The sequence below is a fragment of the Linepithema humile genome, chromosome 6 (assembly GCF_040581485.1).
Source record: "Linepithema humile isolate Giens D197 chromosome 6, Lhum_UNIL_v1.0, whole genome shotgun sequence".
In the NCBI taxonomy this organism is placed as follows: Eukaryota; Metazoa; Arthropoda; class Insecta; order Hymenoptera; family Formicidae; genus Linepithema; species Linepithema humile.
The window spans coordinates 26737729-26760716 of NC_090133.1; the positions used below are offsets into that span (position 1 = coordinate 26737729).

General features: G+C 43.6%; 2 protein-coding genes across 2 annotated transcripts; one reads left to right on the forward strand and one right to left on the reverse strand.

The window, feature by feature from the left end:
* The first annotated feature begins 25 nt into the window (after positions 1-25).
* On the forward strand, positions 26-3973 carry Prp5 (pre-mRNA processing factor 5). Its single transcript, XM_012365396.2, has 8 exons — positions 26-214; positions 318-530; positions 681-828; positions 890-1198; positions 1266-1590; positions 1667-2789; positions 2862-3393; positions 3482-3973. Exons 1-8 carry the CDS (start codon positions 195-197, stop codon positions 3902-3904), a joined length of 3093 nt encoding a protein of 1030 aa, XP_012220819.1. The 5' UTR covers positions 26-194; the 3' UTR covers positions 3905-3973.
* Positions 3970-20891, reverse strand: Reck (Reversion-inducing-cysteine-rich protein with kazal motifs). The gene is made up of 8 exons (XM_012365397.2): positions 20511-20891; positions 11759-11811; positions 8722-8805; positions 8400-8436; positions 7983-8330; positions 7146-7578; positions 5600-6968; positions 3970-5212 (listed from the first exon to the last, which is right to left on the reverse strand). Exons 1-8 carry the CDS (start codon positions 20599-20601, stop codon positions 4835-4837), a joined length of 2793 nt encoding a protein of 930 aa, XP_012220820.1. The 5' UTR covers positions 20602-20891; the 3' UTR covers positions 3970-4834.
* Between the last annotated feature and the right edge of the window lie 2097 nt (positions 20892-22988).

Below are 22988 nucleotides of genomic sequence, written 5' to 3' on the forward strand. Positions count from 1 at the left end.
ATACACAATCGAGAATAGTGACATACATGGCTGCGCAAAGCGCTTTGCGCAGCACGTTAAGCAGTAAATGGAAGCTGTATAATTCAACTTCGAGCTCGGCGAAATATTAATTAATGGTAATACTAAAAATAAGTGATGCACAATTAACGCCTCAAGTATTTAATTACTTAAGGGCAATAGAATTATAATTAAATATGGTGCGAAGTAGCGACAAGTAAGTAGTCTTTTGCATTTTGTATTTTTAAGGTTATGTTGGTAATTTAGTTAAATTTTGATTTCATCGTTGATTTAATCATTACGAATAAATGTTCATTTAGGGACAGGCATCATCGACGAAGGTCAAGATCGAGATCTAGATCCCGATCGGCCGAACCTGAAAAGAAACGACGACGATCGAGAAGCAGAGATCGTGAAAGGGACCGAGACAAGGGTCGACATAGAGAACGAAGAAGTCGTTCACGAGACAGAGATAGAGACAGGAGCGACAGAAGGGAGCGTTCTGAAAGGGACAGAGACCGGGAAAGAAAACGGTATACCTCTTTAAAGAGTTGCAGTATCTTAATCTGTAACAATTGTTCATGACACTTATTTTCCTCTTTAGTCACAAATATATCCAAGTTGTTTTTGATATTCATGACAATGAAATAATTTGTTGACATTGATTGTTCTCGGTATACTAGTGGAGACAGTAAAGAAAAGCGTCTTACAGGCTCAAAGTCTTCGCGCTCCGGCAAAGAACGATCAAACAGGTCTCGGTCACGCGATAGAAAAGATAAAGAGAAAGGCGACAGTGAAGAGTTGCCTTTTGATCATACAAAGTTAGATAAGGTAAGTTTTTAAAGATTATGCGAAGAAAAGAAATTGGTGTATGGTATGATTAATATTGCAGGAAGAAGAGCAAAAGAGACTAGAATTGGAAATGCAAAAAAGAAGGGAGAGGATAGAAAGATGGCGAGCAGAGAGGAAGAAGAAAGAACTGGAAGCAACAAAAAAAGACGGTAAGACATCTATTTTGGCAAATCTTCAGCTACCCATGAAAAAGTGGTCCCTTGAGGATGATAGTGATGAAGAGACTCCTGTGGTACAGAATAACAGCAAGGAGGCAAAAGAAGAAGGTGTAAAAGAAGAAGTTGAAGAAATAAAGGAAGAAGTAAAAAATGAAGAAGAAATTGATCCACTTGATGCTTTTATGGCAGAGGTAAGTATTGTGGAAATTTATACGTAATCTAATTTTATATAGACTTTCAATATATCTGACACAATAGGTTCAAGAAGAAGTAAGGAAAGTGAATAAATTTGACAGCAAAGCTCCGAAAAGTGCCAATAATGGCACTAATTCTGGAGCACAAAGTGGTGGCGTAGTCATTGTGACTGGTGTGGCTAAGAAAAAAGTTCAGAAACAAAAAGGAGAATTGATTGAGCAAAATCAAGACGGCTTGGAGTATTCCAGCGAAGAAGAGGGCGAAAATCTTCATGAAACTGCGGCTGGTATAGCGAACAAGCAGAAGCGAGAATTGGCCAAAGTTGATCACGCTACAACAGATTATCAACCATTCCGAAAATCTTTCTATGTTGAAGTTCCCGAAATTGGTATGGCGCTCTTCACTTTTTTATGTCGTACATTTTTTTATCATGTAAATAAATATACTGTTAAATATACTTACAGCAAGGATGACGCCAGAAGAAGTAGAGGCGTACAAAGAAGAATTGGAAGGTATTCGTGTGAAAGGCAAAGGATGTCCAAAACCTATAAAATCTTGGGCACAATGCGGTGTGACTAAAAAAGAATTAGAAGTATTGAAAAAACTTGGTTATGAGAAACCAACGCCTATTCAATGCCAGGCGATTCCGGCGATCATGTCTGGTCGTGATCTTATAGGTATCGCAAAAACTGGAAGCGGAAAAACGTTAGCTTTTTTGTTACCAATGTTTCGTCATATACTCGATCAGCCACCGCTAGCTGATGGAGACGGACCAATTGCACTGATCATGACACCGACTAGAGAATTGTGCATGCAAATCGGTAGGGATTCGAAGAAATTCACGAAGTCACTGGGTCTTTCCCATGTGTGTGTTTACGGTGGAACCGGAATTTCCGAACAGATAGCAGAACTTAAAAGAGGAGCCGAGATTATCGTGTGCACACCAGGAAGAATGATCGATATGCTCGCCGCTAACAGCGGACGAGTGACCAATTTACGTCGAGTGACGTATGTGGTGCTCGACGAAGCCGATAGGATGTTTGACATGGGTTTTGAGCCGCAAGTGATGCGTATTATGGAGAACGTAAGACCGGACCGACAGACGGTGCTGTTCAGCGCGACATTTCCTCGACAGATGGAGGCGTTAGCCAGGAGAATACTCACCAGACCGGTCGAAGTGCAGGTCGGCGGACGTTCTGTTGTTTGTAAGGACGTCGAGCAACATGTTGTTGTGCTCGAGGAAGATCAAAAGTTCTACAAACTGCTCGAGATTCTTGGGCATTACCAGGATAAAGGCTCCACCATTATATTTGTGGACAAACAGGAAAACGCAGATACATTGTTAAAGGATCTTATGAAAGCCTCGTACTCGTGCATGTCTCTTCATGGTGGTATTGACCAATGCGACAGAGATTCGACCATATTGGACTTCAAAGCCGGACGAACGAAATTGCTCGTGGCTACATCTGTCGCTGCTAGAGGCTTGGATGTCAAACACTTGGTATTGGTCATCAATTATGATTGTCCTAATCATTATGAGGATTACGTACACAGATGCGGTAGAACTGGTCGTGCTGGAAATAAAGGGTAAGATAAATTTTAGTCTTAATGATACAAAATATTTTTTTACAAATTAATTATATTACATTTTTTTTTCAGATATGCGTATACCTTTATCACGTCAGAACAGGAACGTTACGCCGGCGATATTCTACGTGCGCACGAATTAGCGGGTGTACCCGTGCCGGAACCGTTGCGTCAGTTGTGGGAGGGCTACAAAGCTCGCCAAGCCGCAGACGGAAAGAAAGTCCATACCGGAGGTGGTTTCAGCGGGAAAGGTTTTAAGTTTGACGAATCGGAAGCCGCTTTGGCGAACGAGAAAAAGAAATTCCAGAAGGCAGCTCTAGGACTGCAAGACTCTGACGATGAGGACATAGAGAACGATATCGACCAACAGATCGAGAGTATGCTGGCGCCTAAGCGAACAGTTCGCGAGATAGCCAGGCCGACCGCAACGAGTATTACGGTGCCCGGGCAACCAGTGCCTAGCGCCACTGATAAGTTGGAATTGGCTAGGAGATTGGCGTCAAAGATCAACATTGCGAAAAATTTGGGCGCCGAGGCGAAAGGCGCCACTCAGCAAGCGGCGGAAGCCATACTCAAGGGTGCGGGACCTACGAATCTTATTACGGTAAGAATTTTTCTTCAAATATTACTGCGGTGTATAATTACAGTCATTTAAATAAATAAATAAATAACACTTATTTCTCTGCGCGCAGGCAAAAACAGTCGCTGAACAATTGGCGGCCAAACTGAATACAAAATTGAATTATCAGCCGCGCGAGGAGGATCTCGTGGAGAGCGACGCAGAGACGGGCGAGCAAACATTCCGCAAGTACGAGGAGGAACTTGAGATCAACGATTTTCCGCAACAAGCTAGATGGCGGGTCACGAGTAAGGAGGCTCTAGCTCAGATATCAGAATACTCTGAGGCTGGTCTTACAGTACGTGGAACATACATTGCACCTGGGAAGACACCACCGGAAGGCGAAAGGAAGTTATACCTGGCGATAGAATCAACGAGCGAATTAGCGGTCAGCAAAGCGAAGGCGGAAGTGTCACGACTTATCAAGGAGGAGCTCATCAAACTGCAGGCGTCCGGCGCTCACACCGCGTCACGTGGTCGCTACAAAGTTTTGTAAAATTTACATGGTATCATATACGGATGTAGACGATGAAGGTTAGAAATTTATTATACATATAAACAAAGAGTTGGTATTTGTTTATATTTAACAGTACAATAACAAAATACTTAACGATTATGGGAGCATTATCCATATCATTGGCACGAACCACTGCGGGCGATCCAAATTTCACAGATTTACAAATAATATGCAAACACCCGCATTTTCTTTTAATGGGTTCTTTCAGTTTATTTATTCGTCATGTAAAATATGAAGATTTGGAACACTCAGCAGCGTAAAACCGTACCTACACAGCGTGTGCCAGAAAAATATTCAATTTATAAAGAGTTTTTGATAGTTTTGATTATCTTTTAACGGAAAATTCAGTAACGAAATTATCTTAAACTTATTGGGTTTTTTTTTCAAGACACGCTGTGTAAAAGTCACATATGCGAACACACAATATACCGATACGTCGATCAATACGTGGATGAACTGATATAACTTAAATTTAAGGACTCTTCTTATTTACAACTTACAATGAGCAGTTCTCGATTACCCGTGACATTTTTGCACGTGATGAATCCTACATCTTTTGTACATTCGCTCTCGATATATATTCTTTTTTTTTTTTCTCTTTGGCAATATTAATCGATAACTAAAAATACATCCTATGCTGCTGTATGCTATTAGAAGGCACTAGAAAAATCACAGACATGAGACACGCTGTAGACATTCGCCGTCGCGAATGGCGTCGCGATTAGGTAAAGAAATGCTTGCGGCACCACGAACGGAAAAGAAAACGAGATTCATCGCTTAGGACTGTAATTTTCGATTCGAATTCATAATAATGAATTCGGATACTTCCACGCGATCAGTTAAAATATTTCAGAATCGTACTGGACAAGATAAGCGATGTATCTCATTTTCCTCTTGATGTAAGTGTATTCATGAAGTTAGCACGCAGATAGTAATGATAAGCGTCGTGAGACAAGCTCGAATTTCCATGGCACTAGAAACATAACCATGAGCCACTTCAGCCCTCGTCAGCGAACCAAGCGGAACCTCCGCCACGATTCTGGGACTCCTCTCCGAAATCCTGATCACGAGCTTCTCCGTCTCTGTCACGCAAGCTCGCAGTTGCAACGCCGATGGCTTTTTAGTAATCGGCTGAACGACGATGAAAACATCGCGATCAGGCGTTATCATGCCGCGAACAGCGCATTGTGCCACTTGCAATTGACGACCTAGAGCGACCAGAAGAGTTTCTAAGGTGACGGAATCCTTGTCGGCTTCCTCATCCATCATATAATAGATTCTGTCCAACTGCAAGAGGGAAGACAAATATTCTGAGGAAACCATAAACATTTCAACGCTCCAAAAATTTATGAATTGATTAAAATTATAATTTATTAATATATTAATTAATGTATAAACTAATGTTTAAACTACATCTAAAGACTATCGTATTCGAAAGTCATTTTAATGAATCGATTATAAACTTAATTATAATTATTATAATTTATAAAAAATGTTTTTTCTAAATGTTTATTTTTTGAGAAGCAGAAATGATTTAAAAATGATATTAATAACTTGTATGAGGACACTTTCCCCATTTTCGATTTTTTGTAACGAGGATTCCAAACGTCCAGAAGACAAAAAGAATACTTCGACAAAAAATGGAAGAATGGAAAAGAAGTACAAAGTACCCACCTGTTTCTTCGAATAAAACAATCTCGCCGCTCCTGCGCAAACGGGACAACAGGCGCCTGGAGGAGTGACTCCGATGCAGTACGGTTCCACCAAGGCAGGACACTGAACAGCATCGCCGCAGCTAGGTTTTGCCTGTTCCTCTATGAGGCCCACGGCGACGCAAGGACCTTTGTAATCCACGACGGTCCTTTCGGCCCAGGCCGCGCATTCGTTATCGTAGACCTCGCCGTTGATGCCGCACACCGGACCTCGTAGACTGCACCCCTTCAGACAAGGTCCCCTGTAGTTCAAGCTGGCCCCGGCTCGGATCATAGCGCAGACGGAGGCATACTGACGATTCTCCCGGTCGCAAACCGGTCCGCTGGACTCCTCGCGCGGACTGCAGTCTATTGGCACGCACTCGTACTGCCGGCAAGGCTTGTGCAAGCGCGACAAGCAGACTCTGGGCCTGCGGACACACTTTTCCGCGCTGTCGCAGGGATGCGGCACGCAGGGATCGCGACTGGAGCAGCTGCCGAACTCCACCTCGGTCGCCGACAGCTCGGCGCACTTCGCCAGACAAGCGGACGCGAAGGTGAAGCCCAATCTGCCGCAAACCGGAACGTAATGGGCCGGGCAATCGCAGGGCAAGGACAGCGCGCGCTGCTCGCCGCAGCTTCTCTTGGAGCATGTAAACTCGCCCTCGTAACAATGGCAGAGATTGCACTCGAGGTAGAAGCTTTCCTTGTGCTGGATGAAACGGTTGTGCACCCAGCAGGACTTGAAATTGAAGCAATTGAGCACACGACACTTCTCTAAACCGTGCAGCGTGCACTGGCAGATCTTCAAGCACCCCTGCTGATCATACCGCGGGATCTGGACCCAGGAGCCGACCGGGACCAGTTGCTTTGACATCTCGCCGAGGGAGCAAGCCGGTAGACAACGATAGATCTTGGCGCCGTTCGGCTGAAGCACGCAGATCTGGCCCTGTGGACAGGGATTCCGCTTGCACGGCGTCGTGATATCCTCTTCGGGATGTGTCACGACCCCCGGCGGATCATCCAGGAAAGGCCTCAATGAAACGCACGGCGTATCCGGTCTGCCCGGTGACAGCTTAGCGCACAGAGTAGCCGCTGTGTGGGGTCCGGTGATCGCGCTCCAATCGACACAACTTGCCATCAGTTCCAAGCAATCTTCGCGGCAGAGTCGCGTCTCGTGGATTCTGGTCTCGCAAGGTCGCAATTGCAGAAGGCAGGCCGCCGCGCGCAGAGTCTTCACCGGACAAGAAGCAGCTGCGCGCACGGGCACGCTTAAGCCGCGAATGATGCCGCCTCTGGACCAATGATCGGCCTCCCACTTGGCTGCCTCGTCGGCCGTGGCCGTGCATGTTCTGGTGAGAATTTAATATTTAATTGTGAGACGAAGCAGAAAAGTGTTTTTTTTTTTTTTTTTTTTTAAATTTTACCGAGAAGCATTATTCGAGACTAATTAATTTTTATTTTTGTTCCAGATCACGGAACTTCAGCTTATTTAATTCGAGCAATTGATGCAACCAAGTATTTTGTACCTGAACAAAGTGGTGGACCTATCGTTAAACCGCGCGCAGTAAGACAAACCGGAACAGCCCATCTCGCAGGGATCATCCGCGTCCTCGAGGCACCTTCTTAGCTCACCCTCCGAGCTCGACGAGAGACACTGCGTGTCCAACTGTGCCCAGGCGGTTTCCCAGTCAGCCTGAAAGGCACGCCAGCACAAAGTTTGACAGGAAGATCTCGCAGCTTTCGTGCAGCACGCCAGCTTGCCAGCATCCAACGGCACACGCGCCGGTTTCGTCGAGCTCGACTTCAATAGGCAGCTCCACATCGGCGACTGCGGCAACACGGGACTGCATTTCTCCGTCAGGGCGTCCATGATCTCCTGGTCGGTGGTCGCGGTATGTAGAGTCTTGCGACATGTCTCTAGACAGGCCGGAGTCGTGGCTTCGTTGCAACAATGTAAATCTGTAGAATTTGTTCAATTTGATATGGAATCATAGATGACGAATCGATTGATTAAAAAATATTGATATATGATTCAATTTTCTTGTTAAATGAAAATATTTTTCTTTTAGTTGTCAATTAAACTTTAAATTCTTCAATATTTAACGCGAAAATTATATCGCTGAAAAATCTGATGAAATCATTAACTGAATAAATAATAGCGTTTCTTTATAAATAATATATAAAAACTTGACTTATAATAACGCAATATTTTAAATTGCTATTATATAATTAATCACTTTACAGATTATAATTTATATACTTTATATTACTTCATATAACTACAGAAAATCAAATTTAATAATTATTTATAAATCGATTCATATTTTGAATTTGATTTTGATTATAGATAATTGATAACTGACGTTGCTTCGGATCTTCGGCGTGTTTAACTTCGGCCACGCTCTTCAGACATTTGGGAATCTGATGGAAGCATCCCTTGCTGCTGTACAATTTCAAACTGGACTGCTTGCCGGGCTTGTAAAAGATATCCTTGCAGATAGTTCTGCAAGTGTCGTTGGAGACAGTGCTGCAGCATCGCTCGGCCTCCTCGCGCTTCTCCAGGCAGAAGAAAAACTCGGGCTCGTCGCTCGGTCGGCAGTCTCCATTCAGATCATCCGTGGAACCCGAGACGGCGCAGGTCGTGCGACACCTGGGATTCTGCGCGAGACGGCAGCATCCTCGGCCGATCCAATCTTCGTTTCTCGTGAGATCTATAAAAATTCAAATGACTCGGTATTCAAAGGCGACGTTACCGCGCGACGACGCGACGAGACACTTACTGTTCAACGTCGAGTTCACACAAGTCCAAAAGTTTACCTGGAAAAAAAGATTCGAGTGTGAGAGAAGATAGTCATAAAAAAAAAAATGATAAAGGAAGTGCCACAATCGACCGATCGACCGCGAGATCCCGAGATCATTTTTCATAAAACAGCGGGTGAAAAAAACGCGGATCGCATTGCAGACATCCTGGATCGTTTAAGGTGCCCATTGTGCGGGGGGCTTCCGATCCAGATTCGAGTTGAATGAATGGAACAAGCGGGCGTCGATTGCGTGGGACTAAAATCTTCGAAGTGAATCGAAGTAAATCGCGGCAAGACTCACCAACTCCATAGAACAAAACTCCAGCAGCCGTTGCGTGGCGTTTTCCCTTGCTTCAATATCGGCACCCATAACCACCAAGGATATCTGAAACGACAAAATTGTCATAAAAACGAAACGTAAGTTGTGATAAAATTATTTTACAAAATCATAAAATTACGAAAAAAAAAAAAGATTTTAAATATGTTGAGAGATAAAAATGATTTCCAGACGTCGCATTTCGAAGATCTAAAATCACTTCGAGAGGAAGATACAAATAGCAATAAAGTCGCAAGAAAGAAGCTCGTTGCATAAATGTAAATGATTTCAACGGATTCCAATTCCGGCGTCAATTCCTTCAATGCTTCATTGCCTCGCCATCGAGCGTCGAGGACTTTCCAAATTCAAAATGCGAAGTGGCGCATTAGTGGCTATTAAGAATCAAGGACACGAATGCAACGCGCGGGCCCCGCGATTTCCTGTTGCTCGTCACTGAATGACAATCATCCACGTAGCCAGATATCGGCCGTACATTCGTTCGCTTAATCCTCATTCCGGATTCAATCGGTGTCCTGCGTGAGGACACGCCGGGATCCACTCAGTATGTCCATCACGGTCGGGAGTTACGACCATCCATCAACATGCGGTGGGTCCTGACGGGCTGTGGCGATGGGCTCAGTCAAAGGTCGTATTCGACTACGGAACGTAAATTATCGATCACCCAGTCGTATTCTCAAAATAACAATTTTTAAAGCTGTTTTATACTTTGACCACGATGATAAATTAATATTGCATTCTTTTTATCAAACAAAGAACGCACACTGCTAAATGTGTTAAAAACACACACTTAATAATTTGAAAATTTTTTACCATTTATATTTTATATATTTAGCACTTTTTTTTTTAATTTTTTCTCCGTAGAATAATGGGATTTATTTTGTGCATGCAATAATTTAACAATCGCGATCGACACTCCCAGAGTATTTCTGCCAAGTTAGACCTGTTAAATGTTAGAGGCGAGTGATGGGGAGTTGTGAAAACGATGTACGTATTTCCGTCGCGGTATATTCTGGGAGGTATGCGCAGCCGGGCCTCGTCGCCATGTAGAAAGGGGATGCATTTTCCACTGACAAATTTTTTTTTGCAACAGCAAAGAAAATTTTGACATATAACGACAAATTTCTATATATCGCTAAATACAAAAGTTTAATAAAGTATACAATTTTCGGATAATCTTTCAGATAAAATGCGAGACCATTAAAAAATAATTCTACCGTCTCTCTATTTTTAATATCGACGCGCGGAAATATTATCATTCGCAAAAATCTGAAATAAACGCTACTTCAAAGCTCATATGTTCTGGAACAAATAAATCAACCTCGACGACCGCCGGTCCAAAGCCGAGATCAAAAGATACCGAAATAGAGCCGCAAGCTTTCATAATTTGCCCAGCGCTCGCATTTGCCGAACTCCCAAACGATGCCGCAAACGACTGCGAGGTGTCGGTCGACTAATTAAATCGGTAGTCAGCTGCAATCTTTCCAAATTGACGTAATAAACCATTGCATTTTTTTCATAGAAACCATAAATGACATTACCACGTTTTTAAATGTTTTATATTTTTTTAGGCATAGTAAAGAATTTTAAAAATATAGAATTTATTGCCCTCAACGCAAGAGAAAAGTGATGCGATTAAGAAAAGAAGAAAAAGGAGAAGCTCAAAGATTCGCTATATAAATATAATAAATATATTGCTCTGGTCTAAACGAAAAAAAGAAGAAAAAATCCCGTGTCTTCGAGGAAGAAACATCTTTACTGTTTACTTTAGAAAACCCATCACATAATTCAGAGTTTCCATCATGATTTCCGGTTATTTCGCTGTGAGATAATCGAGAATGAAGCGCTCATCAGTAGTCAGACAAGGCAATCTCGAGAGACTCTCTCAAAGTTTACTTGCATCTCAGGTTATTATTTCATATTACACATCTCAAACTTTTTAATATTATAAATTATATTAAATATATACATATAATTTATACAAAATATAAAATTACACCTACAACAAATTATGCTAACTTTTATACAAAGTTGTATGGAAGATTATGCTGGACTTTTGTACAAAACTTCATTATTCTGACGAATAATTTTATTCTCGATTTATTCATTCGAAACTTTGAAATATATTGACATTGAGAATAAATTCATGTTGCAGCCTCCGCGACTCCCGGCAATAAAATATCCCTGGATGAGATCCTTATACGTGATTCTACAATCAGAAATCAACAAAAGCGCACCCAAGGTACATCCCTCTCCTTCGCATAAACTGCGCGGAGACACGATATCGTTGATAAGGCGTGGTACATGCACCGTGTTCAACGCGTCAATTCGTAATATTTGCGTATGAATGAACCCACGGGACGCCTCCGGAGGGGCCACGCGTAAATCTCGCAGCGGGTCCCCGGTGTCTCCGATATTATCTCGGAAGAGAGGGGGTCCCCGCAGTCACCTCTAAAGAAGCTGCGGCGAGACGCACCACCCCACGTCGTGAAACCCTCATCGAAGGCAGCAACAAGGTATCCTTCTTTTTCTTCCCCTTTTTTTTTCACCTATCCATTTCCTTTCTCTCGCTCTCTCTCTTTCTCTCTGCTATTCCCTTTTTATTTCCCGGATCCTAATATATCCGCGGACACGACATATTTCGTGTCCTTTATCGTCCCGGGGTCGGTTCACGGATATTTATCAGCCGCGCGATATCGCATTCGTTCCCGGCAAATAATTACGTCGGCGAGATTTGTCTTTTTGAAATTCCCACGAGGCTTCTTGCCGCGTATAATTAATAGATTGTGTATTCCGCGGCTCGTCGGAACGCGCGGCCGAACGATTAATTTCTTATCGTGAAAAAAAAAAAAAAAAAAACGTATCTTTACAGATATCTCGAATTTTACGAATTGCTCGTTGTTGCGAACACTCTTGTCTTGATGCGAGAGTATCTCAAGAAGTTTCCTCTCAAGATTTCTCAATGGAGGAACGCGAAGTGCACTACGCTATTTAAGATGCATACCTTGGAGCAGACATTCCGACAGGATCCAGCAGCCATTGAGCAACAGGACATCTCTGCGACAGAAAGAGAAAGCGGATATTAGTTTCGCACACATGGAAGATAAAGTCCGGCGGACACGTTGCCGAGAATCATTTTTCCGGCTTTCCCGCCGACACAAAACAGACGCGTGTCCTGCATTGCGTCAAATTAAGAGGGCTGAGAGGAATAGAAGGGATCCGTTTTCGAGGGTCCAGATGAGGGTACGTATGTGTCAAAACTCTACCGGCGCCACGGAAGGACCTCACATATAGAAGATTTAAACGAAAAAAAAAAGATTTGAATATTTATTTTATTTTCACTTGTATAGAATTACAACAGACCGTCTTCGTTGCACATTTTGCATTTTCGAAGCGAAATCTCGTATTTATCGCCACAATGATTTATTTAAATGACGAAACCTAGATTTGCAAAACGCTCTATTTGGTGAGAAAACGAGGACAAAAGCGAAGACTTTCCGAGTAGCGAGTATTTTTCGCTGGCGGTCTTAAATATTAAAGTTTTCGTTCCGTCTAACAACTGCGGTGGCGTGCAGCCAAGGAATATTCCGTGTGTCCCCTTTCTTCCCAGCGTCTTCAATTATTAAACGGCGGAGGGGAATTGTCCAGCACGTCATTTGGATCGAACAATCGAATAAGACATCCTGCCACTCGTTCGAGCCTTCTCTTTCGTACTTAAACGACAAACTTCGACACCGATACGATTGTTTTAAGATAATTTCCAGGAATTAATTTTTCAACGCTGCTTAGACTTGTGTCGCTGGCTCACGACAGTTTGTCGCCCTCACAACGCCCCGATTGTGACGTAATAATGTACACACGTACACCAGCATGCTGTTATTCTTATTTCTATATTTCTGAACGTGAACGGTTGTCAACGGCTCCTCCCATCGTGTCACGTTTGACGTGAAAGATCTTTAACGACTTTACGGGGGTTAACATGCGGGTTCGATCAAAGTGACTCGTGTGAAAGGAGGCTTTTGAATGCCGGCTGAAATCGTAAGGGCCGCCGGCGTCGACACGTTATGCACTGCGTTACAATGAAGCTAATAGATACCAATTAAAAGCAAATTGTGCTCCTCTCTCGCTTCATTTCGAGGAATTATTTGATTCCGGTTACGTATGTATATACACTCGTGCAAGTGTAGAACACACTTTGTAGAGTTTCTTTCGGAATGCGTAGAAGTCAAATATGAGTGCATAAACGTGAAACTTTCTTTGAAAGTTATAAAACACTTATGAAATATTCTTTTATAAAATTACAGGACCGTTTAAACTTGACGACGCTTACAAAGAGCTATTGCCTGGAATGGAGAATATTAATCGTTTGCTTTCCTAAGCAAACAGGAGGGTGCTCGTCCCGAGAAACGTTCTCCTATTACAGAATAAATTCCGAATGTTTGACTGGATATCAGTTTCGGTCACCGACACCTGGCACTTATCCGTTTGTCACCGAGTTACTCACGTCTGTTCCAAAAATATACCAGCGACAAGATGACTTGTGAAAGGTGAATTACATTTTCCACACGACAGTTGTTGTAGATAACGCCGAGACCTACTTTTTTGTTTCTACCGTGACTTGGATCGTGAGAGGTTTTGTTTCTTTTACTCATTACGCATGGGAGGCGCATTCGCACCACCTCGTCGCCGTAAAAACTCGGGCTGGTCGTTTACGACGCCTTAATCGAGACCTCACCGCAAAGAGCCTTGACTTTTCCACGTGAAATTTGCGGCGACAAGTGCCGTCGCGCCTTTAAACGCGTCGTTTTGTGGCTCCTGTTGCGGACGACACAAAAATAGCCGGCGTCGTTCGCGGCCATCCGGCGTTTACACCGATCTAAACTGCGGAGCCCCCTTCACTTTATCCCACTCGTTACGCGCTACCCGAGAAGCCGAAAAATCCGTGACTCCGAAGAGAAACATTTGATCGACGAATGCGATTCAAATTGATTCATATATATGATTCATATATTCATATATATTCATATATTCATATATTTCTTTATTTTCCAGAGTCATGATCTCGAAATTTGTTGACAAAACGAAGAACACGAACAGGAAATTATAACACGAGAGGACTGCTAATTATATCATGCAGCAGGCTCATAAAAAAAAAAAAAAATCGACACGATAATAGCGGTGTGCCGAGCAGAGACAAATAGCGCCTAAAGTGGACCGTTTAATTTGACTAATTTAAGATTCCACGGAGCGAGACCGGTGGCATTTTAAATGTCATTAATGCGCTTGATGAAGCGAGGGAGGGAGAAGGATGAAAGAGCTCGGAGTCCCGCGCGCTTTGGCCGTCTCTCAACATTAGCATAACAAAATAGGAAACGCAACCGCCCGCGACAATATAATACCTACGAATCCTTCTGCCAACGATCGAACGCCTTGTGTTTATTCGTTCGCTAGATTACATGTTGCGCGAGCATAATGCCGTGCCCCGGGGACACGTTGTAAATTTAATTCGACGTTTTCTCTTGCGGCTTTGTTTCTTTTTTTTTTTTCTTTCTTCAAATGCTATTCTGCAGGTACGTCGAATGCGTCTAATGCACACTCGCGCTCGTGCGCACGCAGCGATAATGACAGATTCCATCTGCAGTAAATCCTGGCCGCGTCTAAAACACAAGGTGCACACGACTGTGCGTAGTAGCATAGGCTAAAGCCTATCTCTAACGGAAACCTCGGGAACGACGGAATATTTTTGTACATATTAATCGCGCCGGAGTAATAAATTATGATCGCCGAGTGTGGACCACCCTGATCGCCCGCCTGATTAAGCGCGCGCATTAATATCAATTTTATTAATGCAATCGGTGACATTTTTTGCGATATAAATCACTTGTATACTAGCGTCATTTATATCTCCGCGTCCGGTCACGTCCTGCCCGCTTGTACGCTCGGTATGTCGGACCACGCGTCCTGAGACAATGAACGCGTCTTCGCGCGTGTAATTCGCAGCGAATCGGCGTTGCGCCGCGAATTTTTCTCGGAACGAAGCGGGCGCGCGTTTCCTCAACGAATTTAAACGACCGGGTGACGTCGATTGGCGGGAATGTGTCGTGCGCGACGTTGGTTTCCTACGATCCATCCGGACTCCGTACGAGCCCGCGGTTCGCAGTTGCATACGCGGTCGTGTAACTGCATTCGCAGCTGTGCCTTTCGGTGCCCGAAGGCAAGCGACATCGTCCGGGCGTCATTTCGCTCGTAAAACCCGCGCGATTCTCCCACGCCCCGAGATAACGAGCCCACCAGCGGATGTACAGTTTATTATTACACGCATTAAGATCCCGAAAAGCTGCAAGAAGCTCCATGCAAAATTGCTCGCGCGACCTATGACACGCTTGCGAAGTTTTGCTCAACAGAAGAACTATTCTTATAAGCGAGAGCTATAAATCAAGGCAAAATTTTCTGAACAAATTAAGTGGGTAATTAAGCGGATATTCCGTAGAATATTAAACACTTAATCTTGATAATAAAAGTCTGTCAACTATTATTAATTCTTGTGTTATTTTTTTTTTCCAGAGATATGAAAGCGAATAAACTCACGGTCTAAGAATAAACGTGCCTCGTATAGAAGACTCCATCACCGATCCAGCAGATATTCATTAATCACACCGCAATTAATCCTGGTCGTCGCGAGCTTCGTCTTTCGCAACTATTGGCCATTATCACCGATTACGCATACCCAACGTCTCGTTGCTCGCAAATAGAATGACGCAAATAAAGTACGAACCGTGTGGCCGGAGAAATTGTATTATACATAATTAATACAGTCATCAAGCTCGTGCGCGCCGCAGCGCTCGAGCGAGCATTTCACGGCGAGAGAAGAGAACGAGACAGAAAGAGAAAGAGGAAATGGACGAGGGGGGTGGCGGAGAGCGAGAACGGGCGGGGGCGATAAAGAGGAGGGAGGGATCGGAGATACGTGTCTCTCGACATGTTTTTATCCGTGAAGCTGTCACGGAGTTTTATGTGTTTATTTATCTCTCCTTCTCCCGCGGCACACACCACGAGTGTCTTATATACCGACGATGGAGTACATACACGTGGTCCACGGTGAAGAGTCTTCCGGAGGCTCCTGCCGATTGGAAGTCACTCTCTCCTTTAACCCCTTCGCTGCTCGCTCTCTCCCTCTTTCTCTCAAGATCTCTCTGCTCTCGCTTCTTTTTTCTCCCCCCTCCGACAAAAAAAGTTTGCGACAACCGGTCCTCCGGAGAATGCCATCGGGTGTCGCCGTAAAGTCCACAAAAAGTTCCTGGGTATCTTCCTAATTACGATCTCTGTTCCTTATATTGTACGAGAGTAATACGGAATCTGACTTTTAGAATTACGTAGGTATGGATAAAATATATATGTCTTACTATCTTTAAAGAAATTAATTTCTTAATATATTGTCAGATTTTGTATGCGGAAAATTGAAAAACTATTATATTAATTAATAATTATAATATTATAATTAATTTATATTGCATTGTCAGATTCTATATATTACAGAATTGAAAATGATGAGAAACTACATTCAAATCTGATATTTCTGTATAATAATTATAATATTTCAATAACTGCGTGTGATCTTTGTTATATACATTAATTTTCTAATTACTAATTAAATTTTTATTATTCTAATATTTAAATTATTCTTTATTATAATTTAAAATTTTTTTTGTCTTATAGATAGAAATTGCGATTTCACAGCAACACTATTGTAAGGAGAGATAAATCGAAGGAAGTTCTCTCCACGCCTGCAGAAAATGTTTACGCACTCTCCTATACTTCACTCCACGGCCTCTTCCACGTATTCACTTCATCATGCGTTCCAGACGAGTCTCGCTCTTCCCATCCTCTCCCGTCTTTATCTCCGTATTTATATCATCGTAACAGGTAATCTCTATTACGATTATTAAGCGTTAACATTACGCTCATCACGCCGTTTATTATATTGCATTATGCGCGCGAAGTGAGATCTTGCAATGCTCCGTCAACGGCCGCGTTTTATTATCGAAATCGTTGAAAGGAGGTCTGCTCGTAAAAAGGACCGAGAGAAAGGCCCCCCCGCGAGAGATTTAATTGTCGATCAAGCAAATTACACAGTCCTGACGTGAATCTCACCGGAGAATGCGATGTTAATACGTGTCCTAAAATTTCTGAATACTTCGAGTGCGTGCTACCGATTTAATTGCCGATCATTGGGCGTGATATAAGTGCGGTCGATGTGATAATTATCGTTTCGGTACGAGTGACGACGCACGAGACGCTCGAAACTTGCGAAACTTGTACTGTAACGCACACGGCAATAATAAAATTAAAAATTGAAACCAGTATAAAGTTACGGTGAGTTAGAGCTCGATATTGCGAGAAAATAATCTCTGTGTTTATTCGCGATAATGAAAACCGTATAATAATAGTAATAGCAATTTTATTTTCATTGCGTTTAATTGATATTCGCGATACCGATACCGGTTATGTTTCAGTTTCAGGAAATTAATACGTATCCCCCTAGCTAATGCTAGGATTTCGCGCAGCTTTCGAAAGTATAATGGCTCATTGAGCGCCGTTAGATGCAGGTCTCCGTTACGCCCAGGCATTAGAAGTACTTGGAAAACCGATAAATGGACGCATAATAATGCATTGATGGACTACGAAGGCGGATCGGGGGCGGCGATGAGCGGATGTTAATGGCTAATTAGCAGTATCGATCCCGATCGACGATCTGAGAGAGCGCGATTGTGCGTCCGCTTACGCGCACATTATGCATACTTACGCCTTGCGTAAGTGGTCGTTCTAATTTCCAGTTCGAGAGAGAAGGAAAGACACGCGCGAAATTACACGCTCGGCGTGTGGAGCACGCGGGCGGTTTTTTTTTACGCGTCTAGAGCGGGCGTCAAATTTACGCCCTCGGGAATTATTATAATCCACATTCTCGCTGGAGCATTAAAAAGGTATGTATGTACAGCAGCGACAAGCTGCCAATTATCTCGCCACCGTTTACACGGACTGATTTGCGCAAAACGACCACCGGCTTGCTTGTTTTGCGCTCCGTTTTTGCTTGCGATCTGTTTCAAATGGGGATCATTACGATCGCGAATGGACCGTTTAACGGCTCCTCTCGTAATCATTCGTCGCGATTAACGCGCGACCGGTGAAAAGTCGCGCGTGACACCTGTTTTTCTGCCATTTATGCAATCGGGCGCGAAAATTGCGCGTTGACAACCGATAAATATATCAGGGAGAAGAAAGAAACACACGTGGGATTTTATGGACAACGCAAACAGATTTGCCATTTTACGGCTAATCTACGGCGTTTAATTTTTTCCCTCCGCGATACAACGTTGAAGAGTGTCGTGCTGTATATCATTAAGATGAAATAATTGCGTAATGCTACGCGGACTTCATAATCATTCGCGCCACGTGGTTATAAATCACGCGGCGAATTTTGTAATGCACGCGCGCCTGTGAATTACATACAATTTCCAGTCGTGTAAATAAATTGCTCTCGCGTTCTCCCGGCCATCAGAGCCGACACGTAATGTGTTAATCATTTGCGACACATGGATGCAATTCGCGTTCTATGTAAATCGCGCCGGTGATATTTATTACGGCGCGGCTCACACGTGATATCACTCGCGCGAATCAAGAAGAACTATGAATGATGAATGAGGATTTATCATCGTTGATTTATGGAAATTACACAATAATGCTGTTTTCATAACTACAGCACAATGTAACCTGTTGAGGTGAAGCTTGATATTGAAAATAAAAAGAAAACTCAGGGATGAACATTATAGATAATTAATTGTCCTTCGTTGTACATTTGCATCTACAAAGCTTGAGATATCTTGTATAGCTAATATTTTATTCTATAAAGCTTAACACATATAAATTTCTTTTGGACGCTGATCTATGTGAATCCTCGACTCTCTTGAGAATCGCAATATTCTCCGCACTGTCCCGATAAACGCAATCGGAAGAGCGAGAAACCGCGACATGTTATCACCTTCGTCTTTCGTGTGCGGATATACTTATGCGAGAATACGCGCTGCCAATGCCTCCGCTTTGTGTGTTTCTCTCTTTTCTCTTGTTGTACGTGCGCGAGTATGCCTCCGGAGAGGAGCCAGACCGAAGACAGAGAGCCTGGGGACCGTTAGCGACACCTCGTTCACACGCACGCACGTGCACCATGTAAATTTCAGGGAAGATTAAAGGGACCAGAGAGAGATAGAAGCGAAGAGAAAGAGGGTGCATCGTCGCGGGGAACCGCATCTCGATGAAACAAACTCCCGATAGAATGCGAGACGCAATTGCGCCCAATTTACGATTATCGCGGACAGAATGCGACGCGCGTAATATCGTTAGTATTCGCGTTATCTCGGTTACCGCGCATATTTATCGCCGGCAATTGCCGCATTATCCAGCTTCGCAACAAGTGGACTCACTTTTTTAGTCTACATATTCCCGGGAGATCACTTTCGACCTTGACACTTTTAATTCCGATATCAGAACAATTCTATAAAATCTCGTTATTTTTATGGACAAATAAATCCTCGCGCTTCTCCGCATTCGAATCATTTGCATTCAAGGTGAATGGGAATGTATGTGTAAATCATACTCACGACGTAAATCAAGGAATCCAGCAATTCTATAAAAAAATTAATTTGTTTTAAAGGTTGACTAGAAGAATGTAACGGACGACCACGCATCGCGGAAGAAGGCGGAGCTTTTTGCGGCGCGACAATCCGTGAGAACTCGAGCGCGCATATATTACAGTAGCAGGACACTAGACTTCGAATTGCGATAAAAAAGTTTCTCTCCGAGTCTCACTCTATCGTTCTCTCGAGGAGGGACATTAAAAATCGTCATGCGAACGACGGGATGCAGGCATGAAAAAATCAGCGCGACGAGGAGACGAGAAGAACACGGAGGAGAGAGGGAGGATCTTGCGCACATATGGCGGGAAGTTGTCGTTGATATCTTCTGGCCGTTACGAAGACGAACACACTGTCTCCGTCTCTCTTACGAGGAAGGGTTCAATGAATCTGTCCCAGGCTCGTATTTTTGCGCGCCGCGCGAAAGCGCCATTCGGGCGTGCGACATCGCGCCGGCCGATCTTAAAAATAATCACGGTTCATCTGGCGTCGTGATAAGTAATGTACCGCCATGCTGAAATAACGGCTCCCATAATCCCCTTTTACCAGTCGTAAAAAGTTACGGCTAATATTTCTGGCGGGACAACTGTTTCCTATCGATTTCAAGCACGATTCATAATAGTTTAATGACTGTGAATTTTATGTAGCGACGATAGCAAAAGTTGAGTATTCTTATATTTAAAAATTGTTAGCTATTAATCGTGAATTATTACAATTTCTTTCTACAGGTTCTTCAAATAAAACAATAAGTTTTAGATGTGATCTATCAGAAATGCGAGAGATAATAACAAGCACATATTCTTAGAAAAGCAAATGAATTAAAATTATCAACTTATAGTTCTATAAAGTAAAGAATGAAAGTTATACTCTTTACTTATAAATTAATTTATTTCTTCAATTTTGTAATCATTGATTTCTATCAATTTTAATTCACTTATAAATTACATTATTTCTTCAATTTTGTAGACATTGATTTTTCTTAATTTTAATTCGTCCAAATTCGTTATCTTTTCAATTTTTATTCTAACTTGTGTTTTTTTTCAGGTTTCGTAAAGAAAAGAGAAAAATTACCTTGTGCGGCATCGAGAAAGGGATTCGTCGCAGCGACCGGCGCGAGAATCGTCGCGACTGCAACTATCAGCAGCGTCGTTAAGCAGCACATGTTATCAATGTGAAGCAACCCTCTCCTCAAGTCTTCCAGTGCGAATTTATTTCATCTCATCACCGCTCGCACGCGCGTTTCAACGCGGAAAAGGGAGGGAAAGGAAGAAGAGAAGGAAGGAAAAAGAAGAAAATGTCAACAGGCTCGGAGACGCGCGGAAGACTCACATGTCGGGACGAGACGCGCGTAGCACTCGCACGGAACCAAGGTGTGCACTCGAGCGCAGCTCGCGAGCGACTGAGCTTTTCGTGGCACTTACGAGCCACGAGTTGAGCTTTTTACTGACTGAGTGGGTGAGAGGAAGAAACGAGGAGGAGAGACCCGGGGCCACAACGGGGGGGCGACCAGGAACGGCGAAGGCGGGCGCGAGAGCGAGAGAGAAAGAGTGACGGCGAGGAATTGCGTGCGTGTGTGGGTGGGAAGAGACGCGTGGCGCAGGCGGTTGTCACGCGGTGCAACCGCTATTGTGACATCTTCGACCGTACCCCGTATTTTTTTCCCGTCGTCCCCTAACCGCGCGTCGCGCCAAGTTCTTTGTTACGCGCACAAGTAGCGAGATCCGGCGTCTTTAACTCTTCAAAAGTGTTTCTCGTGTACGAATTTGTCGGAGTGGATTCGCTGCGAAGCATCCACCCGTTTTCTACTAATTTCAATAACGCTCGAGTGACTCGGAATAATTGGAGAATCTTAACGAATAATTTAAGAACTCGTTTTTCCACGCAAATCCGTGTTTTGTTTTCTTTCATCAGAATAATGTTAGTCAAAAAACTTCTATTCATCCTTAAAAACGCGCTGCATTTCTATCGCTCTGTTTATCTGACAGAATTTATCTTGACAGAATGCTCTTCATAGAACCCGAATAGTAGGGAAGATACGAACAGATGTGTTAGAAGATGCGAGAGAGACGCGTAATGGACCACTTGATCGTGCATTCATTCTCCTGCTGTGCAGTATCTTTCACGAGTACTTATTCGTCTCGGGCCGAACAGGTCAGACGAAAATCGGTCCGCTCCCATAAATCTAATGTCGCTGCGGCCCATTGCCTCCGTGGCTTCGAGTGGCACTGTATTTCCGAGAAGGAAGAAAGCCGATAACCCAAGAACGTAACTTCTGCCGATAACGATACGAGACGCCAAGCTCCGTCTTATACTTCTGATGCTTTTCTCGAGCCGGCGACGTAACGCCTCGCGCACATAATCCTCATGTTTAGACACGCCGGTCGCGTGTTATTTGTGCGCACACGCTCATTCTAAATATTATTGCAAGATAAGATTATATTAAAGTACAGTGCATTACTCACAACGTATCTACAATCAATATAAAATTGTTGATTAATGGAGAACTGGCGCGTTAAATCGCTTTCGAATCGAACGGCTCAATTAAATGTCGGTGCGAGAGTTTGTCGAAGTGCATAGTTCGCATTTTCTCCACGCTGCCAGATTTATCACACAGTCAGAGATTGGACCGCGGCGGACCATTCATTTTTTATCGTTGTCTCGCCGGGCAACGGGTGTCCGAAAACACGTCCACCGTCGTCTCTAGATATTTGATTGACTGATCGGAGCGGATTCTCGGAGCGCCTGTAATTTATTAATTTATTCCGTCGATAAATCGCCTTCAATCCGCACGTGGGCAGCGAACAACCGATCCCCGGTACCTCGCTTTCTCTCTCTTTCTCTCTCCTTTAATCTCGCCTCTCTCTCTCTCTCTCTCTCTCTCTCTCTCTCTTTCTCCCTGTCTCCGTTGCTCCCGCTCTATCCCTTTAAAAGGGGAGGGAGGAAGGCCGTTATTCTACTGCTGATGTAAATAACAGCAGCGCGGTGTGTCATTTGCGTGCGTTGCACAATTGACGGGCGTTATGCAAAAATGAGTCAACTCACCAGGTACTATAATTTCGTGTAAATTAAGTTTAAAACGCACAATTTAATTCTGCCGGGTACAAAGTACAAGCGCAAGCCGTTTTTTACCTCCTTTATTTTGCCGGGTTTAACACATTTTTGCATAATACCGTTCAATTATTTTTGTAGCGAGAAATCCACGCGAGAATTATCATACCGAAACGTCTCCGGCGTATCGATCGATGCTCGAACGTGTTTCTCGCTATCCGTCATCTTCCCGGCATACCGAGACGGTAATGTAAGTGCGGTCTGAAGTCCACTCCCGGCTAATCGCCGCGTTAAAGCGAATGCACGAGCAGTTCCGTAATCAAAGCACTCTCAGGACGCGTTCGCTATGTTAATCGCGCACGATCGTATAAATATTTAAACGTTGCTGGACCGCTCGCTCGGGGACGGACCTCCGTGCTACTGATCGGCCGTCTTATCAGAGTACATCCACGACTACCTGTCGCGCATAGATAATTAACAATGAATAACGACGTACAAATC

Coding starts and splice junctions, on each gene's coding strand:
- Prp5 (XM_012365396.2), top strand. CDS start 195: ATGGTGCGAAGTAGCGACAA. Junction 1,199..1,265: donor TTGATGCTTTTATGGCAGAG/GTAAGTATTGTG, acceptor CTGACACAATAG/GTTCAAGAAGAAGTAAGGAA. Junction 2,790..2,861: donor GGTCGTGCTGGAAATAAAGG/GTAAGATAAATT, acceptor TTTTTTTTTCAG/ATATGCGTATACCTTTATCA.
- Reck (XM_012365397.2), bottom strand. CDS start 20,601: ATGTGCTGCTTAACGACGCTGCTGATAGTTGCAGTCGCGACGATTCTC. Junction 11,812..20,510: donor CTTTCTCGATGCCGCACAAG/GTAATTTTTCTC, acceptor TTTCTGTCGCAG/AGATGTCCTGTTGCTCAATG. Junction 7,579..7,982: donor CGCCGAAGATCCGAAGCAAC/GTCAGTTATCAA, acceptor CAAATTCTACAG/ATTTACATTGTTGCAACGAA.